The sequence below is a fragment of the Chamaea fasciata genome, unplaced genomic scaffold (genome assembly GCF_029207755.1).
Source record: "Chamaea fasciata isolate MVZ Bird 193981 ecotype frontalis unplaced genomic scaffold, bChaFas1.0.hap1 SCAF_3, whole genome shotgun sequence".
NCBI lineage: Eukaryota > Metazoa > Chordata > Aves > Passeriformes > Sylviidae > Chamaea > Chamaea fasciata.
In genome coordinates, this window is record NW_027094088.1 from 68,868,694 (window position 1) to 68,883,979 (window position 15,286).

Sequence of the window (15,286 nt, forward strand, 5' to 3'; positions counted from 1 at the left end):
GGTGTCATTTCGTGTTTGATAGGTCAGTTGACAAAGGCAACCACCCTAGATAGTTGTGAATGGATGAACAGTATTTCAAAATAATTTTTGATGCAAAATTCTTACTAGCCAGCTCTATTTTTTTAATACAGTTCCTAGTTGTTGGTGGTGAAACCAAATGTAAAGAAAAATCCAAATCTAATCTTGATTAAGATGCCAGGTGTTTGGCACCATTCCCGCACCTAGTGATATAATTTTCTTGAAATCAGTGCAATTGCCTATGGTAAGGTAACCTCATCTAACACCAAATGTCTGCATGGCTAATGCCACATCTAAGGCAATAGGTGGATTGGTAACATTTGTTTATTATCTACTAAGTATCTCACTTCAGAAAGAAACTTATCATGATTTAGAAGAAGCTCTAGCCACTGACCAGGGAGAAGGTTTACAAAACCAGACAATAATACAGTATTGTAGCAACGTGACACCTAATATAGAAGTTTAAACTTCAGTGGGCAGAAAGACCAATTCCCATCACACTTTGCTGATTTATGTTGACATGCTTAGGAAATCCTTGATAGTTCACAGAAAATCTTGCCATCAGTCTTCATTAAAAACCTGATTGCATTTATGATTCTGATATTTCATTATGTTTTCATAATCAGGAAGAACTTGAAAAGTTATTAATACCACCAGTTGAGATCAATGGAGGACGGAGGCCTCGCATCGTGTGCTACCAAATTTACAGCAAGCTGAAATCTCTGGTGAAAAACCGCAGGAGCATTTTTGAGAAATGTTACCCAATAAGTTTGCCACTTGCACAGAAGATGCTATTTTTCTCATATAAATTACTAAGTTCTTTTGGTCAGTGGGATCCAATCAAGGTAATGTTCTTAAATGGCTGAAGAATGTTTTTCAAGAGTTGACACTTTTTAAAAATGTATTTCTCGTAACAAGATGTTATCAGACAGTAGCAACTAATATCAGAAATATTCAATGAAAACTACATTAATGAATCCAAATTACACCACTGAATATACAAAAAATACAGCAAGCATTAATAATAAAAGGTGTTGGTCTTTTCAGTGCTGCTGCCAATTTAAGACTGAGAGGCATTTAGGAAAATTTCTTACACCGTCATTGATAACGTGATTAAAGTGACACTGAATCAGAAAGAAATGCCTAACTCTTAATGATGCACAAAACAAAGGACAACAGAGAAGGTCTTGAAACCTTCCAATAGTAGTGAGAACAAACAGAAAGGATTTGGAATATGAATTTGTAAGAAGCCACACACACAACTACCCGCCAAACCTACTAGTGGCAAAAAAATGTTAGATGTACTTAATTCATTAGCCATAATTTTTTCTTGTCAAAATTTAAAATTTTTGAAGAGCAACAGATCTATTTCCATGGTATTTTACTAGAGATCTGGAGAGCTGATAAAAGGTCAGAAAGTACTCATCGCTATCCCCAAGGTAGGAAATGAAATGTTCACAGGTAATTCTTTTGGTTTAATGCTAGATATAAAAGCAGATTGGATTATGAGTAAATAAAAATTTAAAAGATTCATTGAAAAAAAAGTCCAGTGAACAATATATAGAAAGCACAAAAGCCCTGAAGGAAACATACTTTGGCCTTCATTGTACTATGCCAATTAATCAAATAATTTTATTCCATTTTGTATAGCATCATGTTGGGTTTTCACCTGTTCCAGATCACATTTGTCTCTCTTTAGCCTTAGGATCAGAGTCTTCATTCTTTCTCATGGCTGCATCAATTGGCATCTAATCTAATTGGCATCTTGGTACATACTAATAGAAGTAGATATGTCTACACTTATGTCATTTCCAACTACGGAACCACAGTTTATGTCTTTAATTGCAATTAGTCTCTACACCCTAGTCCTTGCACTTCATTCGATCAGATTTCACATATTTGTATTCCATTTCTCATTTCATTCCTTTGTTCTATACAGTGTTTTTACCAACCAAAAAGTACAATTCAGTTAGAAGAAAGAAGTCATAGGAAGCTATTGGATAAAATAAGAGTGGTGTGCTGATAGTGAAAATGTACAAGCTGATAAAATTGAAAGGGAAATAGGATCATTTTCAGGACATTTTAGGATAATAACAGAAATTATAAAATTGATTACAGACTGGAAGTTTTGGGGTATAAATGCAGATTGAGTATATGCCAGTTACTTTGAGATTAAATCTGGGGGGGAGGGGAAGTAGTTACGCAACTGATGGATAAGCGGAGAATAAACATTATGAGCTGAGTGAGGAATGGAAGCAGATATGTAGTAGAGCAGATAATGAAATCCCATAAATTGAGGGCAAGCACCCTGAAATGACTTGATGCAGGAATAGGAATCTAAGGATATGAGAAGAGTCTGGCAGGACAATGCCACACAGTAAAACAGCCCCATCTCTAGCTGTAATAATCAGACCAACCTTACTCACTCCTTCAAAGAATAGTAAAAGATTTGTGAGGTAGGATTTTTCTGGACAAGAAGCTGAGTTGGCTCTTCCCCATTATTTGATATGTATGCATGTAAGTACTGGAGTTTTTTCCTTAATGTATTTCAGTTTGCTCAATACAGAGTCGGATTTACTGGATTATTTTTGCCAGGTTCTATGCTGGAGGAAAAAAAAAAAATTTAAAATGGTAATTTTCTCCCCCTTCCTTCTTTTGTTGAAGGAAGGTCAATGTTACACCTTACTCAGAATGACATTTCTGAGTCCCTCTAGAATGTTAAGGTGGGTGCCATCTGGTCTGGGCAATTTTTCTACATATTGTTTTTCTACATGTTGTTTTAAAGCATCTTTTATTGACGCTTTAAGACAGTTCTTCAAAGAAGGGCTGCAACAGGGACATGACTAAGTTTTTCCATAGAGAAGAGTAGTGCAAGGAATTAATCCGGCATTACTTCAATGACTATTCCTGCCAATTGCATCTCTTACATGTCAATGATCCATCAATACTGCAGAATTTTTAGTGGGCTGTCTGATGTGTTTGAAAAGATCTCATCAGCAGTGCATATATTTTTCCAAGAACTTTTTCAGTTTATCTTCTTGTGGCTTTTCACTTGACTATAATGTAAGTATTGATATCTTTTTACGTCTTCTTCATTTGTATATCGCTTCTGGTGAATACAATATTCTCAGTGTATTTTCTACTGGCAGACAAGCAGGTGAGTCTAATTCACTGAGGAATAAAATTATGCTCTTTGTTGCTTGAAAATTCAAAAAACTGTTATGGTAATCTTCTCTGACTACACTATCTTGACAGACATAAAGTGTTACGGTACCACCTACTGGAAATAGCAAGTATTCTTTCTGTCTTCAATGTTTATTTCATCTTTTTAACAAGAAGTGTAGGCATGGAAGTTTCTCAGATTTGAGCAAAATCTGTGTGAATTTCAGAATGCGTTGATGGTTTGTCTCATACGGCTGGTACTCCTCTACCTTCCTATACAGCCACTTCTCTGGGATGGAGGAAGAAGAGGCTTTGTCCAACCTAATTAACTGATTCTCATTTTGTATGTTATACAGTTAAGCCAAGGAGATGTGATCAAGCCACAGCAAAGGCAGGGAAGCACAGTCTTTCCAGAAATCCATCGACAATATATTTATTTCTTTTCAAGTAAAGAAAATAGAGAAACATTTATGACAAATCCCATCAAATATGTTTGTCAGCCAAAACCTAAGCTATCTATGCCAGTAAAGATTGCATTTGTGGGACTTCCAAAATCTGGACAGACGACAGGTATGAGCAGTTATCTATTAAAAAATCATTTTTAGTGACTCAAGCTGTATCTGTCCTTACTGTTATTAAGAAATCATAAACCATTAATATTGTTGGTCTTCCTGCTTTTCTTGATGGGCACAGATTCTTTTAGTTACATTCTCTAATATCTCATTTGACAGTCTGAGAGTTATGCATTGTCCCTTTGAATTTTATCCCAAGTTCTTAAGATGTTAGTGACCTGGACTTGCACTTAGAAAAACTGGACTTATACTATTTATACCCCTTGTATTATTTATTATTATTTTCTAATAGTTTCTTTTTTTTCAGTCAATATAAGCTAATGTAAAATGGAGAAATGGTCCTAAGATCAAGGATGAGGACACCAAACTCCCCACTCCCCAATATCTTTCCAAATTTCTAGATTTAAAAAACCCCAAGATTTCCATCCTTCTCCCCTCCCCTTCCTTCTCCATGACTGTCAATCCACATATTTTTGCCTTTTACTGGAGGAGGAGGAAATTAATTTTAGACCATTGCTATTGATTAGAATAGGATGTTAGGAAGAAAAGAGATGTGTTCAAATTATATTATATTTAGGATGAAATTTTGCCATAATTCCCATTTCCTGGATAAATGATGTAACTGAAGGGCTGTTGTGTAAGAGGAGCAGCAATGGAGGCATATCTTCTAACACACTCTAATAATATTGACTGTGTCTGCTGAGGTTTGTGCTAAATTGAATAGTGTTAGCATGTCCTGTGCATATGCAAGATTGTGATGTCACTTACCTTAAAAGCTGTGACTTGAAATCAAAATATTTTGCAGTTGCCCAGAGGCTTGCGAGTGTTTACAGGTTCCTGTGCCTGTCCTTAGGAGACGCCATCCGCTTTGTTATCAACGACCAGCCAGAGAGCGAGCTGGCACTTGAGGTACAGACACACCTTCTCCAAGGGCTCACTGTACCTGATGAGTTGGCCATCCAGACTCTAGATGTGGCTTTGCTAAATCACGTGGATAATGCCACTGGGTAAGAGCTTTCTTGGGGTTTTGGGGCTTTCTCTAAGACATGCCAGTCCCTTCACAGGTGTGGATTCCCATGTTATCGCTGTAGAACAATTTCACTAAAACACGTCAGCGGTTTTCTGCATTAAGAAAATAATCTGTACAAAAGGAGATTTTTTTTTTTACAGTTCTTCTGTGAAATGAGACTGAAGCATAATTTTCTGCAATTTTCAAGTAACTATCTTTCAGTAAATCCAAGTAATATGCTTTATGACAGTTACTTTATTTCAGTCAATAAGCCAGTACCTTCTATTACCCTTTGAGAACTACCATTTGGTCTCTCTTATACCAACTCCAGAACCATCTTGGACACACCTGATTCTCTTTGATCATACAGGCTGGTTCAGTACTCAAGGGTTTTTTTCTGTTTTTCTTAACAGCTGAAGTTATTAAGAAGGAACCGAAACCAATGAGTCTTTCCACCTCATTCACATGTGATCCTAGGCTCTTTCTCCACCACTGAAACACCTTTGAAACTGGGCAGACTTAAAAAGCTTTATAATCAGTTTTTCATGACATTCAACTTCTCTCCCCAAAAAGGAGAATTGTTACAGAGAAAGGCAATTCTGCAATAACCTCTGAAAATTATTTGTGCTTGAGATCAGAATTCTTTCAGCTTCTCTTTCATTTTAAATCCTGGAATATTGTTTCAGTATATTTTGTTCCAGTATTGCCTAATACGTGAAAAGCATTTCTTCTTCAATGTGATTTTAAAAACTCTTCGAATACTGTAGTAAATCATTTTACTTACCACTTTAAAACCTGCTCCTCCCAATCTACATGGAGATTTCTCATAGTTAAAATGATGTTTCTGATTGATTGATGTGTCAGAATTTTAAAGTACACCATTTTTATAAGTCACAGCCATCCACTTACTTTTTGCCCTTTCTGCATTTCCTTTTCTCATTACTATTTCTTCTTCTACCTACTTGATTTTTTTATTTGGTCATAAATTCTTAGGAGTGAAGAAAGTGCCTGTCAAGTGAGAGCAGTGATAACTTCATGGGTATGGACTTTTGTCTCCATGGAAAATACACTAGAAATATACATAGACTTAACTGGTTGATTGGAAACTCACTTCTTAGGAAAACTATTTTTTTGTGTTTCTGTTTGTGTGCAGAGTTGTAATTCATGGATATCCTCTAACAAAAAACCACGCAGATCTCTTGGAATCAACTAAGATAATTCCAGTGAAAATCTTTGAATTCGATATGGATACAAAGGAAGTGTTCAGAAGAGCACTGTTGGATAAAGAAAGCACAAACCGGTAGTGATACTCCCTGATAGAATTTTTTTAAATTTCTACACAATATTGTAATATCTCTATTCATGTGCCTCAGTGCTATACCCAGAGGTTGTATCTAACCTGGGGCGTAACTCAGCTGTCTCTGAATTCCACATATGAAAAACATGGGAACCAGTCCCTCTCCTTTCTAATGCTTTGACTTCCATAGACCAGAAACAGGGATGTAATGTATTTGGGGTATGCTCTGGCCAGATCCCTCAATTGCTTGACTGAGATTGCAAATGTGCAATGCTGTGCACTCACTGCTTAGTTTAACTGGTTTAATGAAACTGTAGTTCAGAAATGTTACCACTTTTCTCTGCTGCTGAAATTTATTTTTCATCAATTATTATCATAAAAGATATTGATATCTTTTAAAAACTTAAGTAGAGTTCTTTTAAAAATTCGAAAATAATGCATATTTAGTAATGTATAGAATTCAGGAGTTCTAAGCCTTTCAATTCAGTTCATTCCCTTCTTTGTTTTTCTGAGAAGACAAATATTCTGTTTAAAGAGCCATTGGTTGTTTTTGAGGGAGAACAGTAAGTAGTTTATAAGCAGACAGAGAATGAAAAAGAACAGAACATTCACCTTAAAATTAAATTGTGTAAGAACCTGTTTCTCATTAGAGGAAGTGTTTCTAAGAAATTCCAGATAGCTTGGAGCATTATTGCATGCCTCTTTCATTTTGTCCTTTTCTTTTTGTCTCTTTCTTTTATCAAGTAATCGGTACAATGTTAAATTGTTTACTAAAAGACTAAAGACAATTTGCATTGCAAAAAATTAAATCAGTGATGTGTTTTTGAAAGTATTTACTTTAAACTTCATTTTAAATACCAAACTAATTATATTTCATAGGCTTAAGTACAAATCAAGTGTGCAATATCAGGGTAGCATTTAAAGGTGTATTTGTTGTGTGTGTCAGGTAATATGTGTTGATACATTCCAAATCCTTTGCAAAATAATTATTGAATTGTATTTGGGACATAAATAGAAAAAGTTCTGTTCTTCATTCTTGAACAGGACTGTCTGATCATAAGTACACTGCTTTTCACATGTAGCTGCTAGTATTATTAATAAGAAATTTGTATTTCTCGAGTATGTTCTACAGTGTCAAATAAGAAAAAAAATTTGTAAAAAGAACTTACAGTGAACTCTAGAATGTACACCTGAAATTCAATGAAATTATCTAATCTTCAGATTTAAATCACTCTTATTTTTCATTGTCTTTAGACCTCTCTATCCTGAAAATAACAGCCAACAGATTCTAGCTATTAAAAATTCCTGCTATAAAGAGCATATTGATAATGTCAGAACTTACTATATGAAGGAACATCAGAACTGGTATGTGATTGATGCCAGTCACAGCAAATGGAAGGTCTGGAACACTGTTCTGCAGGAAGTTCAGATGGTTGTTAAACAAATGCAGATATGCCTGCAAAGAAGAAAAGAAGGTAAAAAAAACCCCCAAAGTTTTCCAGAATATTTTTTTCTTTATAAAGCTGCAATGTACTATGTGCATGACAACTTCACCTTTCTTTGGATGAGGCTAATTCTTGTGCACATACATACCTTTAAATTCTTCAATCTCATCTGCAGAGATCTTGGAAAGATCTCTTGAAAAGAGTGAAGGCAAAGCCAGCTACAGGGAAATCTGAGGCCATCCTCAAAAGAGCAGGGTAACAGAAATCTCCTAAAGGAAGGCATGGTCCTTGGTCCATGGTAGATCTAGCAACACTGGGTGGCAAAAATCACGAAAAGTACCCCAAAGTTACAAGGGGAACTCTAGCTTGCAGCTTCACTTTAGAGTTAGTGAAGGAAGAGGGAGGGAGAGGGAAGATGTTAATTTAAAATCTAGAAATAAGCTTGAATATGTCATCTCTGTTAATTTCTGTGCTTTGGGAAGAAGACTACTTTATTGTAAAATGGCACAGTTCCCACTTGACTTTTTGTGTGTCAGCACTGGTCAGGATTAAACATGCCTTTTAAACATATCTGTACTATTTAACTAGAATTCCTCTGAAGGGGCAAATATACTTCCTTATCTCATATCCATCTTTTGGGTTTAACTTTTACAGCTCTGTGGTTGCACCCATCTTTAAAACTGGAGTCATAATCAAAAATATTAAAATACACTTAACTTTTACACATCAAGCTTGAAAAAGCGTGATTTTTAAGTAATTTGGGTTTGAGATGACATTTTATTTAAGATTTTGAATGTATTTCCTTCAGATCTACTGTAGCATTTGCAAGATATGGAGGATAAAGGGGAGGCTTTCATCACACCTTGTACTCTTTTTCAGCAATGTTAAGAAATAAAATAATAGGTGAAATGTCCTTTAGTAACACAAAGGAGTGAAACAATAAATCATAAATAAGAAGAACTGACTAATAAGCTGAGCATGCAGAGTATCCCACATCATTAATAATTATTATATTTCTTAAATGTTACAAAAATGTAATTAAAATTAATTGGTAAAATGAGTTACGGCTTCATTTTATTATCAAATTGCTGTTTTAGTTCTCATTATTTCATATAATTTTCAAATTATGAATTACCTTCTAGACTGTAGCATTCCTGAGTAGAATTGTTTGATGTTTCTATGTCTCTCATAAATAAAACATTATCATTAATTGCTTTCATTAACAGGAAAAGCAGCCAGCATTGCTTATTTAGGTGTCACTCCCAAGGAACTGCAGGATCAGCTAGGGGAGTGTGGACAGTACTGTCCTGTCAGCCTTGCAGAGAAAGGTGAACTGATTGACTGCTCTGTAACCCCCTCACTGGCGTTTGCTGCAGAATTTCAAGGGCGGTATTACAAAATGGCTTCACAGGAAGAACTAGAAGTGCGTGTCAAAAAGCAGGTCAAAAAGGAGGGCATTGTGGGAAGAGGGAACATTGTTGCTTAGAATCTTTGATTCCATACAGAAATAGGTAATATGCAACTTGAATTAGACCACTGTTGTTAGCAGTCAAGCTTTTGTTCTGCATACTTCTGCTATCAAATGTCTAGACAGACAATACACAGCACAGACACATTAAACTAAAGCTCATCTTGCAAATTGTCACAGATCAAACATTCATTTGAAAACAGTAACTTTCTCCTGAATCTGTTGTGGGGAGACTGGGTTAGAAAGTGGCTTATGATAGCAGTAGATAGTATGGATGGTGGGTGGATAGTGACCATTTAACTGAGAGTAGGTTGGAAAAGAAATTGCCCAGGAGCAACAGCAGTGCCAACACACTGTTGCATTGTAGAAAAAATAGGTATCTAAATTGTGTGAGCCAATCCTCTGGAGTTTGACCAACAGTCCTACAGTGCTTCTTTCATGATAAAAACATTTCTTTTTCTATAGTAATTCTTGAGCAGACCAGAGGTTTATGTATCATCACTGGCATCTCACCCTCTTCCACCCCCACATATGCTACCAAAGAAACTGACTGCAGCAGAAGCCTTATTTCCTGTCAAGGCTGAAATGCAGGGATACTGTCCAGTCACTTACCTAGATGGAAAACAGAGGTATGTCACTAGAGTTTTCATAATCTGAATTACAGATTATGTGTCCTATATTAATGTATTCATGAGGAAATATTTTCAAAGTACTTTTTAATGCTGTTCAGGGTTTGGACAGGAAAAGTGATTACAATTCTCTATATTGCACCTGTGGCTTTGGAAATCAAGATAAAATCACCTTTTAATATTTACATGGCTACAGGTTCTACAAGAATCTGTGTTGGCTTGGTGTCTTTCATGATGAAGATGAACAGATATAGTTTGAATTCTCTATCTCATAAGCCTTCAAAGGTTCAAAGAAATCTCATAAATCCCTAGTAAATGCAAAACTAGGTATTAAGATTTTTGTAAGAGATCCACAAAGCTCCACCATAAAGTCACACAGATTTCTTCAGTGTGCAAGAATTTCTCATCAGAAGAGAACCATAATAGCCAATTCTATGTTATCCCTTTTTAATCTCCTGAACAGTTATGATTGGCATTTAAATGAAGGAGCTCTAAAGAAGTACTATAAAAGTTCCTTAATAAGCAGATTCTGAGCTAGAGACTATCCGATTTTGAACCTTGTAACTGTCAGTCATGTAGTGGAAACTTGGAAAATTGCTATTTTTTTTGTAGTTGCTACACTTGCTGAATTACCAGAAGGTTACCAGTAGCTCATGAATTTACACCACACAAATTATGTTTGACATTTTCTGTGAATGATTAATTCTTGCTCCATCTCTTCAGATATGAAGCTTTGGTGCCTGGCAACATCGAGTATGCAGCAAAATACCAAGACAAGGTGTATATTTTTGAAAGTGAAGAAAAACTTCAGAAGTTTATGAGGTGAATACACTAACTGCATTTTAATCTTCAATCATGTCACTGTTTATAAATCTTATAAGTGCTTTTTTATCTGGTTAGGTTACCAGAGAAGTACTGGAATCTGAAGCTTCCCCATAAACTCCCTCCAAAAAAAGAGCCAATGCTACTAACTACCCTTCCTTTGGCTGGATACCTTGAACAGGCCAGTTTTTCCTTTTCTATTTTAAAACATGATTTTTGATATAGAGCATATCTCACTCTTTCTTTTTTTTTAATTTTTAATGCATTTGAGTCTTATATTTATTAATGAGATAATATTTAAAAGAAAATTTTTTTAGTTACAATTGAGAGCAATTTTTAAAGCTTTAAAATAATAGATGTTTGTAGCTTTAATGGAAAAAATACAAGACCGTCGGAGGGGAATAATAAGCTGCAGTATTGTATGATAGATTTTCTGACTTAGTTGTTTTATCATATCTTGTAAGAGTACATTTTGGTGTGACTTTTAGACCAGCATAGACACAAGCTTACTTGGAAATATTTAAGATAGTTTGTTACACTTTGACACGTGAATAAATTAAAAAGTGAGTCATGGTCACAGCCCTCCCTATTGTATGCTAATTTGTTATCTTCTACTATTCACCAACTTAGGGTATCCTCCTGTATGGTTTGATCTGAGTTACAACAGGATAAGGCATCGTTCAAGATTTATGTAATGACCTTTTAAACCTGTTTCCTTTCTTCAGGGAGTAGCAACTTCTCTAATAAAAGCTCTGCATGAAGTTGGCAGCCTTAAGCCAAAGTTTCCATTCCTAAGTGTGAAAGCAACTGCTCTGCTTTTTGTCTCCTTCCATCTAAAAGGTAGTGGATAAAATAGCAAGCTATAAAAATAACTAATTGTATAGATGACATAAGTCCTCTGATACAATATAGATAGCAAATTAGTGTTCATATTTGCTATTTTTTAGAATTTCTGTTTGGGTTTTTTTCAGCCAGAGATATCAGTTGCAGGTAATAATCTTCAGCAGTTTTCAATCAGCTTAGCTATTGCCAGCTTTCTCGATTTCAATGTCCTTGTTTGCAGCTCTGCTATAGCTTTGGGCTGGTTTCCAGCACTGCTGGTTTCTGGAGCCTGACTGACATTTCTTTCAATCCACCACTTTTGTCTTTTATAAGCCAACCTGTTCACTGGGTGAACTTCACCTGGCCTTTTATGTTTTACATTTTTTACTTATTCTTTTAGATAATACCAATCTTAATTATTTTTTCAAAGCTCTTTACATCCTGTTTTCTCACGTAGTTTCCAGAGCCCTCCAGAATTTTCTTGAACTATCACAGATTGTTTTGCTAGCACAGCTTTGTTAAGGAAGACCATTGAACAGGGCAGGCATATGTTAAGCCCCTGCATACATGTACAGTTCCTAAGCTACCAAACTGCTTTTATATTGTAGTTTGCTTCATTTGCAAAGGCTGTTCTCATTCTATTGTTAGCGTGGCTTTGCTCACAAAGGATACCCATCCTAGGAATGTTTTGCTCATATATTGCAACTTTAAATCATTATTACTAGTGGATGATGAACCAGAAGGGTTATGCAAGTGCAGAAATCTCTTCACTTCATGCAGTGCCAAACAGCTTTACCATAGCAGCTCAGGAAAACAAGTTATATCTTTCTAGCACTGGGTAGGACTGCTTCCAGCTCTAAGATATAGCAGTCCTGTACACTGACAAATCACTTGAACTTGAGGAAGAACTTCTTTCATGTATAGTGACCAAACACTGGAACAGATTGCCCAGAGAAGTTGTGGAGTTGTGGAGTCTGTAAATATTCAAGAGCCATCTGAACACAATCCTATGCCATGTGCTCTAGGATGACCCTGCTTGAGCAGGGAGGTTGGCCCAGATGACCCACTGGCGTCCCTTCCCGCCTGACCCATCCTGTGATTCTGTGATTTGTTGCAAATACAGCATTATTTATTATTGTGCATCTCTTCAGAGTAGTCACGCCATTCTTGATCAAGACATTTGATCAAAATGCTTCAAGTTGTGGTCCCCTGGAAATTTATTACATCCTATTTCTATATGAAGTCAAACCTTCTCATCTTCAATTAACATCATTATCTAGTCTCACATTTAAATAGATGACAATAATCAGGGATTTCATTGCTCCTTCAGCTTCTCTCACAACACTGGATTGTATCTGAGAAGGTACAGGTAATCAACCATAAATGCAGAGGGATTTACTCCTCAAAAGAGAGTATATCACTATATATCACTAGAGCGATTGAGCGTCGTTCAAGTTAGACTCCTGTAAGGGCTGTATTTGGAGCTATGCTTGAAAAATCTCTCAGAAACTGTTAAATGTAGCTGTCTACAGTTTAAAGCTAGTGGGTTGAAGTGTTTTAGAGCATAGTTCTTCATGCTGTCCAGTTCTTGAAATGAGACATAAAACACTGTCCATAAGAAAAAAAAAAAAAAAAAAAGGCTATGATTTGGCTCACTCCTTCCCCTTTGCCTCAGGGTAACAATTAAAATAATAAACTGTACTCTGAGGACTGGCACTCAATACTAATGTATGCCAAAATAGGGCTTAGGGCAGAGAGAAACCTTCCTTCCTCCTCCAAACTACTGGTCAGCTCTTCACAGAATCATTGAATCACAGAAGATGCTGAGTTGGACCCACAACAACCATTGAGTCTAACTCCTGGCACTGCCCAGGACCATTCCCAAGAATCACCGTGTCCTGGAGAGCACTGTCCAAACCTATTTTGAACTCAGTCAGGCTTGGTGCTGTGACCACTTCCCTGGGGAGTCTGTGCCAGTACCCAACCACTGTGGGCACTCAACCCAGTGAAGAACCTTTTCCTGATATCCAACCTAACCCTCCCCTGACACAACTTCAGGCTATTCCCTCAGGCCCTGTTACTGGTCTCCACAGAGAAGAGGTCAGTGTCTACCGGTGTCTACCCGTCCTCTTGCCCTCACAAGGAAGTTGAAGATTGCAATAAGGTCTCCCCTCAGTCTCCTCCAGGCTGAACAGACCAAATGACCTCAGCTGCTTCTCATACAGCTTCCCCTCAAGACACTTCACCATCTCTGTTGCCCTCATTTGAACACTTTCTAATAGTTTAATTCCTTTCTTGTACTGTGGTGCCCAAAACTGCACACAGACTCAAGGTGAGGCCGCCCCAGTGCAAAGCAGAGTGGACAACCCCCTCCCTTGCCCAGCTGGCAATGCTGTGCCTGATGCACCCCAGGACAGGGTTGGCCCTCCTGGCTGCCAGGGCACTTCTAGCTCATGTTCCATTTGCCATCAACCAGGACTCCCAGGTCCCTTTCCACAGCACTGCTTTCCAGCCTCTCATTCCCCAGTCTGTCCATGCATCCAGAGTTGCCCCATCCCAGGTGCAGAATCTGGCACTTCCCCACACTGAACTTCATATGGTTGGTGATTGCCCAGTCCTCTGATTTGTCCAGGTCTCCCTGCTGGGTCTCCCTGCCCTCAAGGGAGTCAACAGCTCCTCCCAGTTTTGTATCACCTGTGACCTTCCTCAGTATCCATTCCAGTCCTGCATCCAAGTAATTTATGAAGGTATTGAAGAGCACAGGATGGAGCCCTGTGGGAAGCCCATCAGTGACAGGTCACCAGTCCGATGTCACCCCATTCCCTATAACCCTTTGTGCCTGAGTGGTGAGCCAGTTGCTCACCCATGGCATGACGTGTTTATCCAGCTGTGTGCCTGACATTTTGTCCAGAAGGATACTGTGAAGGAAGGTATTGAAAGCTTTACTGAAATTAAAAAAGATTACATCAACTGGCGTTCCTTGGGTTAACTAGGTGCATTATTACCTTGTCATACAAGGAAATCAGGTTTGATAAGCAGGACTGTGACCAACATGGCCTCATGAGAGAAGAGTCCTGCTTATCAAACCTGATTTCCTTGAATGACAAGCTAGCCCACCTTATGGGCAAAGCTTTTAGGTCGTAGAACACCTATCCCAAGGACACAGTAACCCAGCACCAGCCATGCCAGACCTGGGCTATCCCCAGGATGTGCCACTTCAGGTTATGTGCCACACTACCCAAATTTGTCACTGCCTGGAGATCCACCAGTATCTCATGGTCTGAGAAATGGGAAGTTGATGGCAGCTGGGCATGTTTGTTGTGTCTTCTTTTGCAAAAGCCTGATCCTTCTGATTATCCTGCGCCTTCTGATTATCATGACCCTTTGGAGTCAGGAACTTTCTGAAATACCAGACTTGATCTTTTTCCTTGGCCCAAACAGTCAAGGTGTTTATCTGTACCATGGGTAACGCTAACAGAGGTAGATTTGGTCCCTTTGAAAACTTCTGTAATGTAACCCCACAAAGTTTATAGGGGACACTAACATGCTGGTGAAATTCTTGCAGCACACAACCCCCGGAGCTCGGAGCCAGTGCGGCAGATGTACAGGAAGAAGCTGTTGCAGTTCGTGGAGCACTGCCAACTCACCCCCTACCTGGGGACTGCCATGGGCCCGTATAAGGAGCCAAGAGATCGGCCCTTGGTCTTGATGACAGGCTGCAGACTTTTTTTTCCCTGAAAGGCACCCGCCCCACTTTTGTGTGAACCCTGTATTTCCACTAATTCACACATGGAGTGTTACCATCAGGCAGCAGTATGGCTGTAACATGGCCTGCGAACATCACATGTTCTCAGGCCAGTTTTTAAACTATGAAAGCTTAGAAATAAAATATTTTGTCTGAGGTTGAGAGATATAAAGCTACTAGAGAGCATCCAAAGGATGGCTATGACGATAGTGAAGGGCCTTGAGAGGAAGCCGTATGAGGAGCAGCTGAGGTCACTTGGTCTGCTCAGGCTGGAGGAGACTAAGGAGAGATCTCATA

At 37.9% G+C, this 15,286-nt stretch overlaps 1 protein-coding gene across 1 annotated transcript in view; it reads left to right on the forward strand.

The window, feature by feature from the left end:
- AK9 (adenylate kinase 9) overlaps window positions 1-15,155 on the forward strand; it is a 56,523-nt gene extending 41,368 nt beyond the window's left edge. Inside the window, 12 exon segments of the mRNA XM_066180306.1 lie at window positions 645-863; window positions 3,537-3,750; window positions 4,558-4,759; window positions 5,915-6,061; window positions 7,313-7,533; window positions 8,730-8,926; window positions 9,437-9,600; window positions 10,324-10,422; window positions 10,501-10,603; window positions 11,148-11,262; window positions 14,810-14,941; window positions 14,944-15,155. Coding sequence (XP_066036403.1) covers window positions 645-863; window positions 3,537-3,750; window positions 4,558-4,759; window positions 5,915-6,061; window positions 7,313-7,533; window positions 8,730-8,926; window positions 9,437-9,600; window positions 10,324-10,422; window positions 10,501-10,603; window positions 11,148-11,262; window positions 14,810-14,941; window positions 14,944-15,008 — 1,878 coding nt within the window. The 3' untranslated portion in view covers window positions 15,009-15,155.
- Window positions 15,156-15,286: the final 131 nt, after the last annotated feature.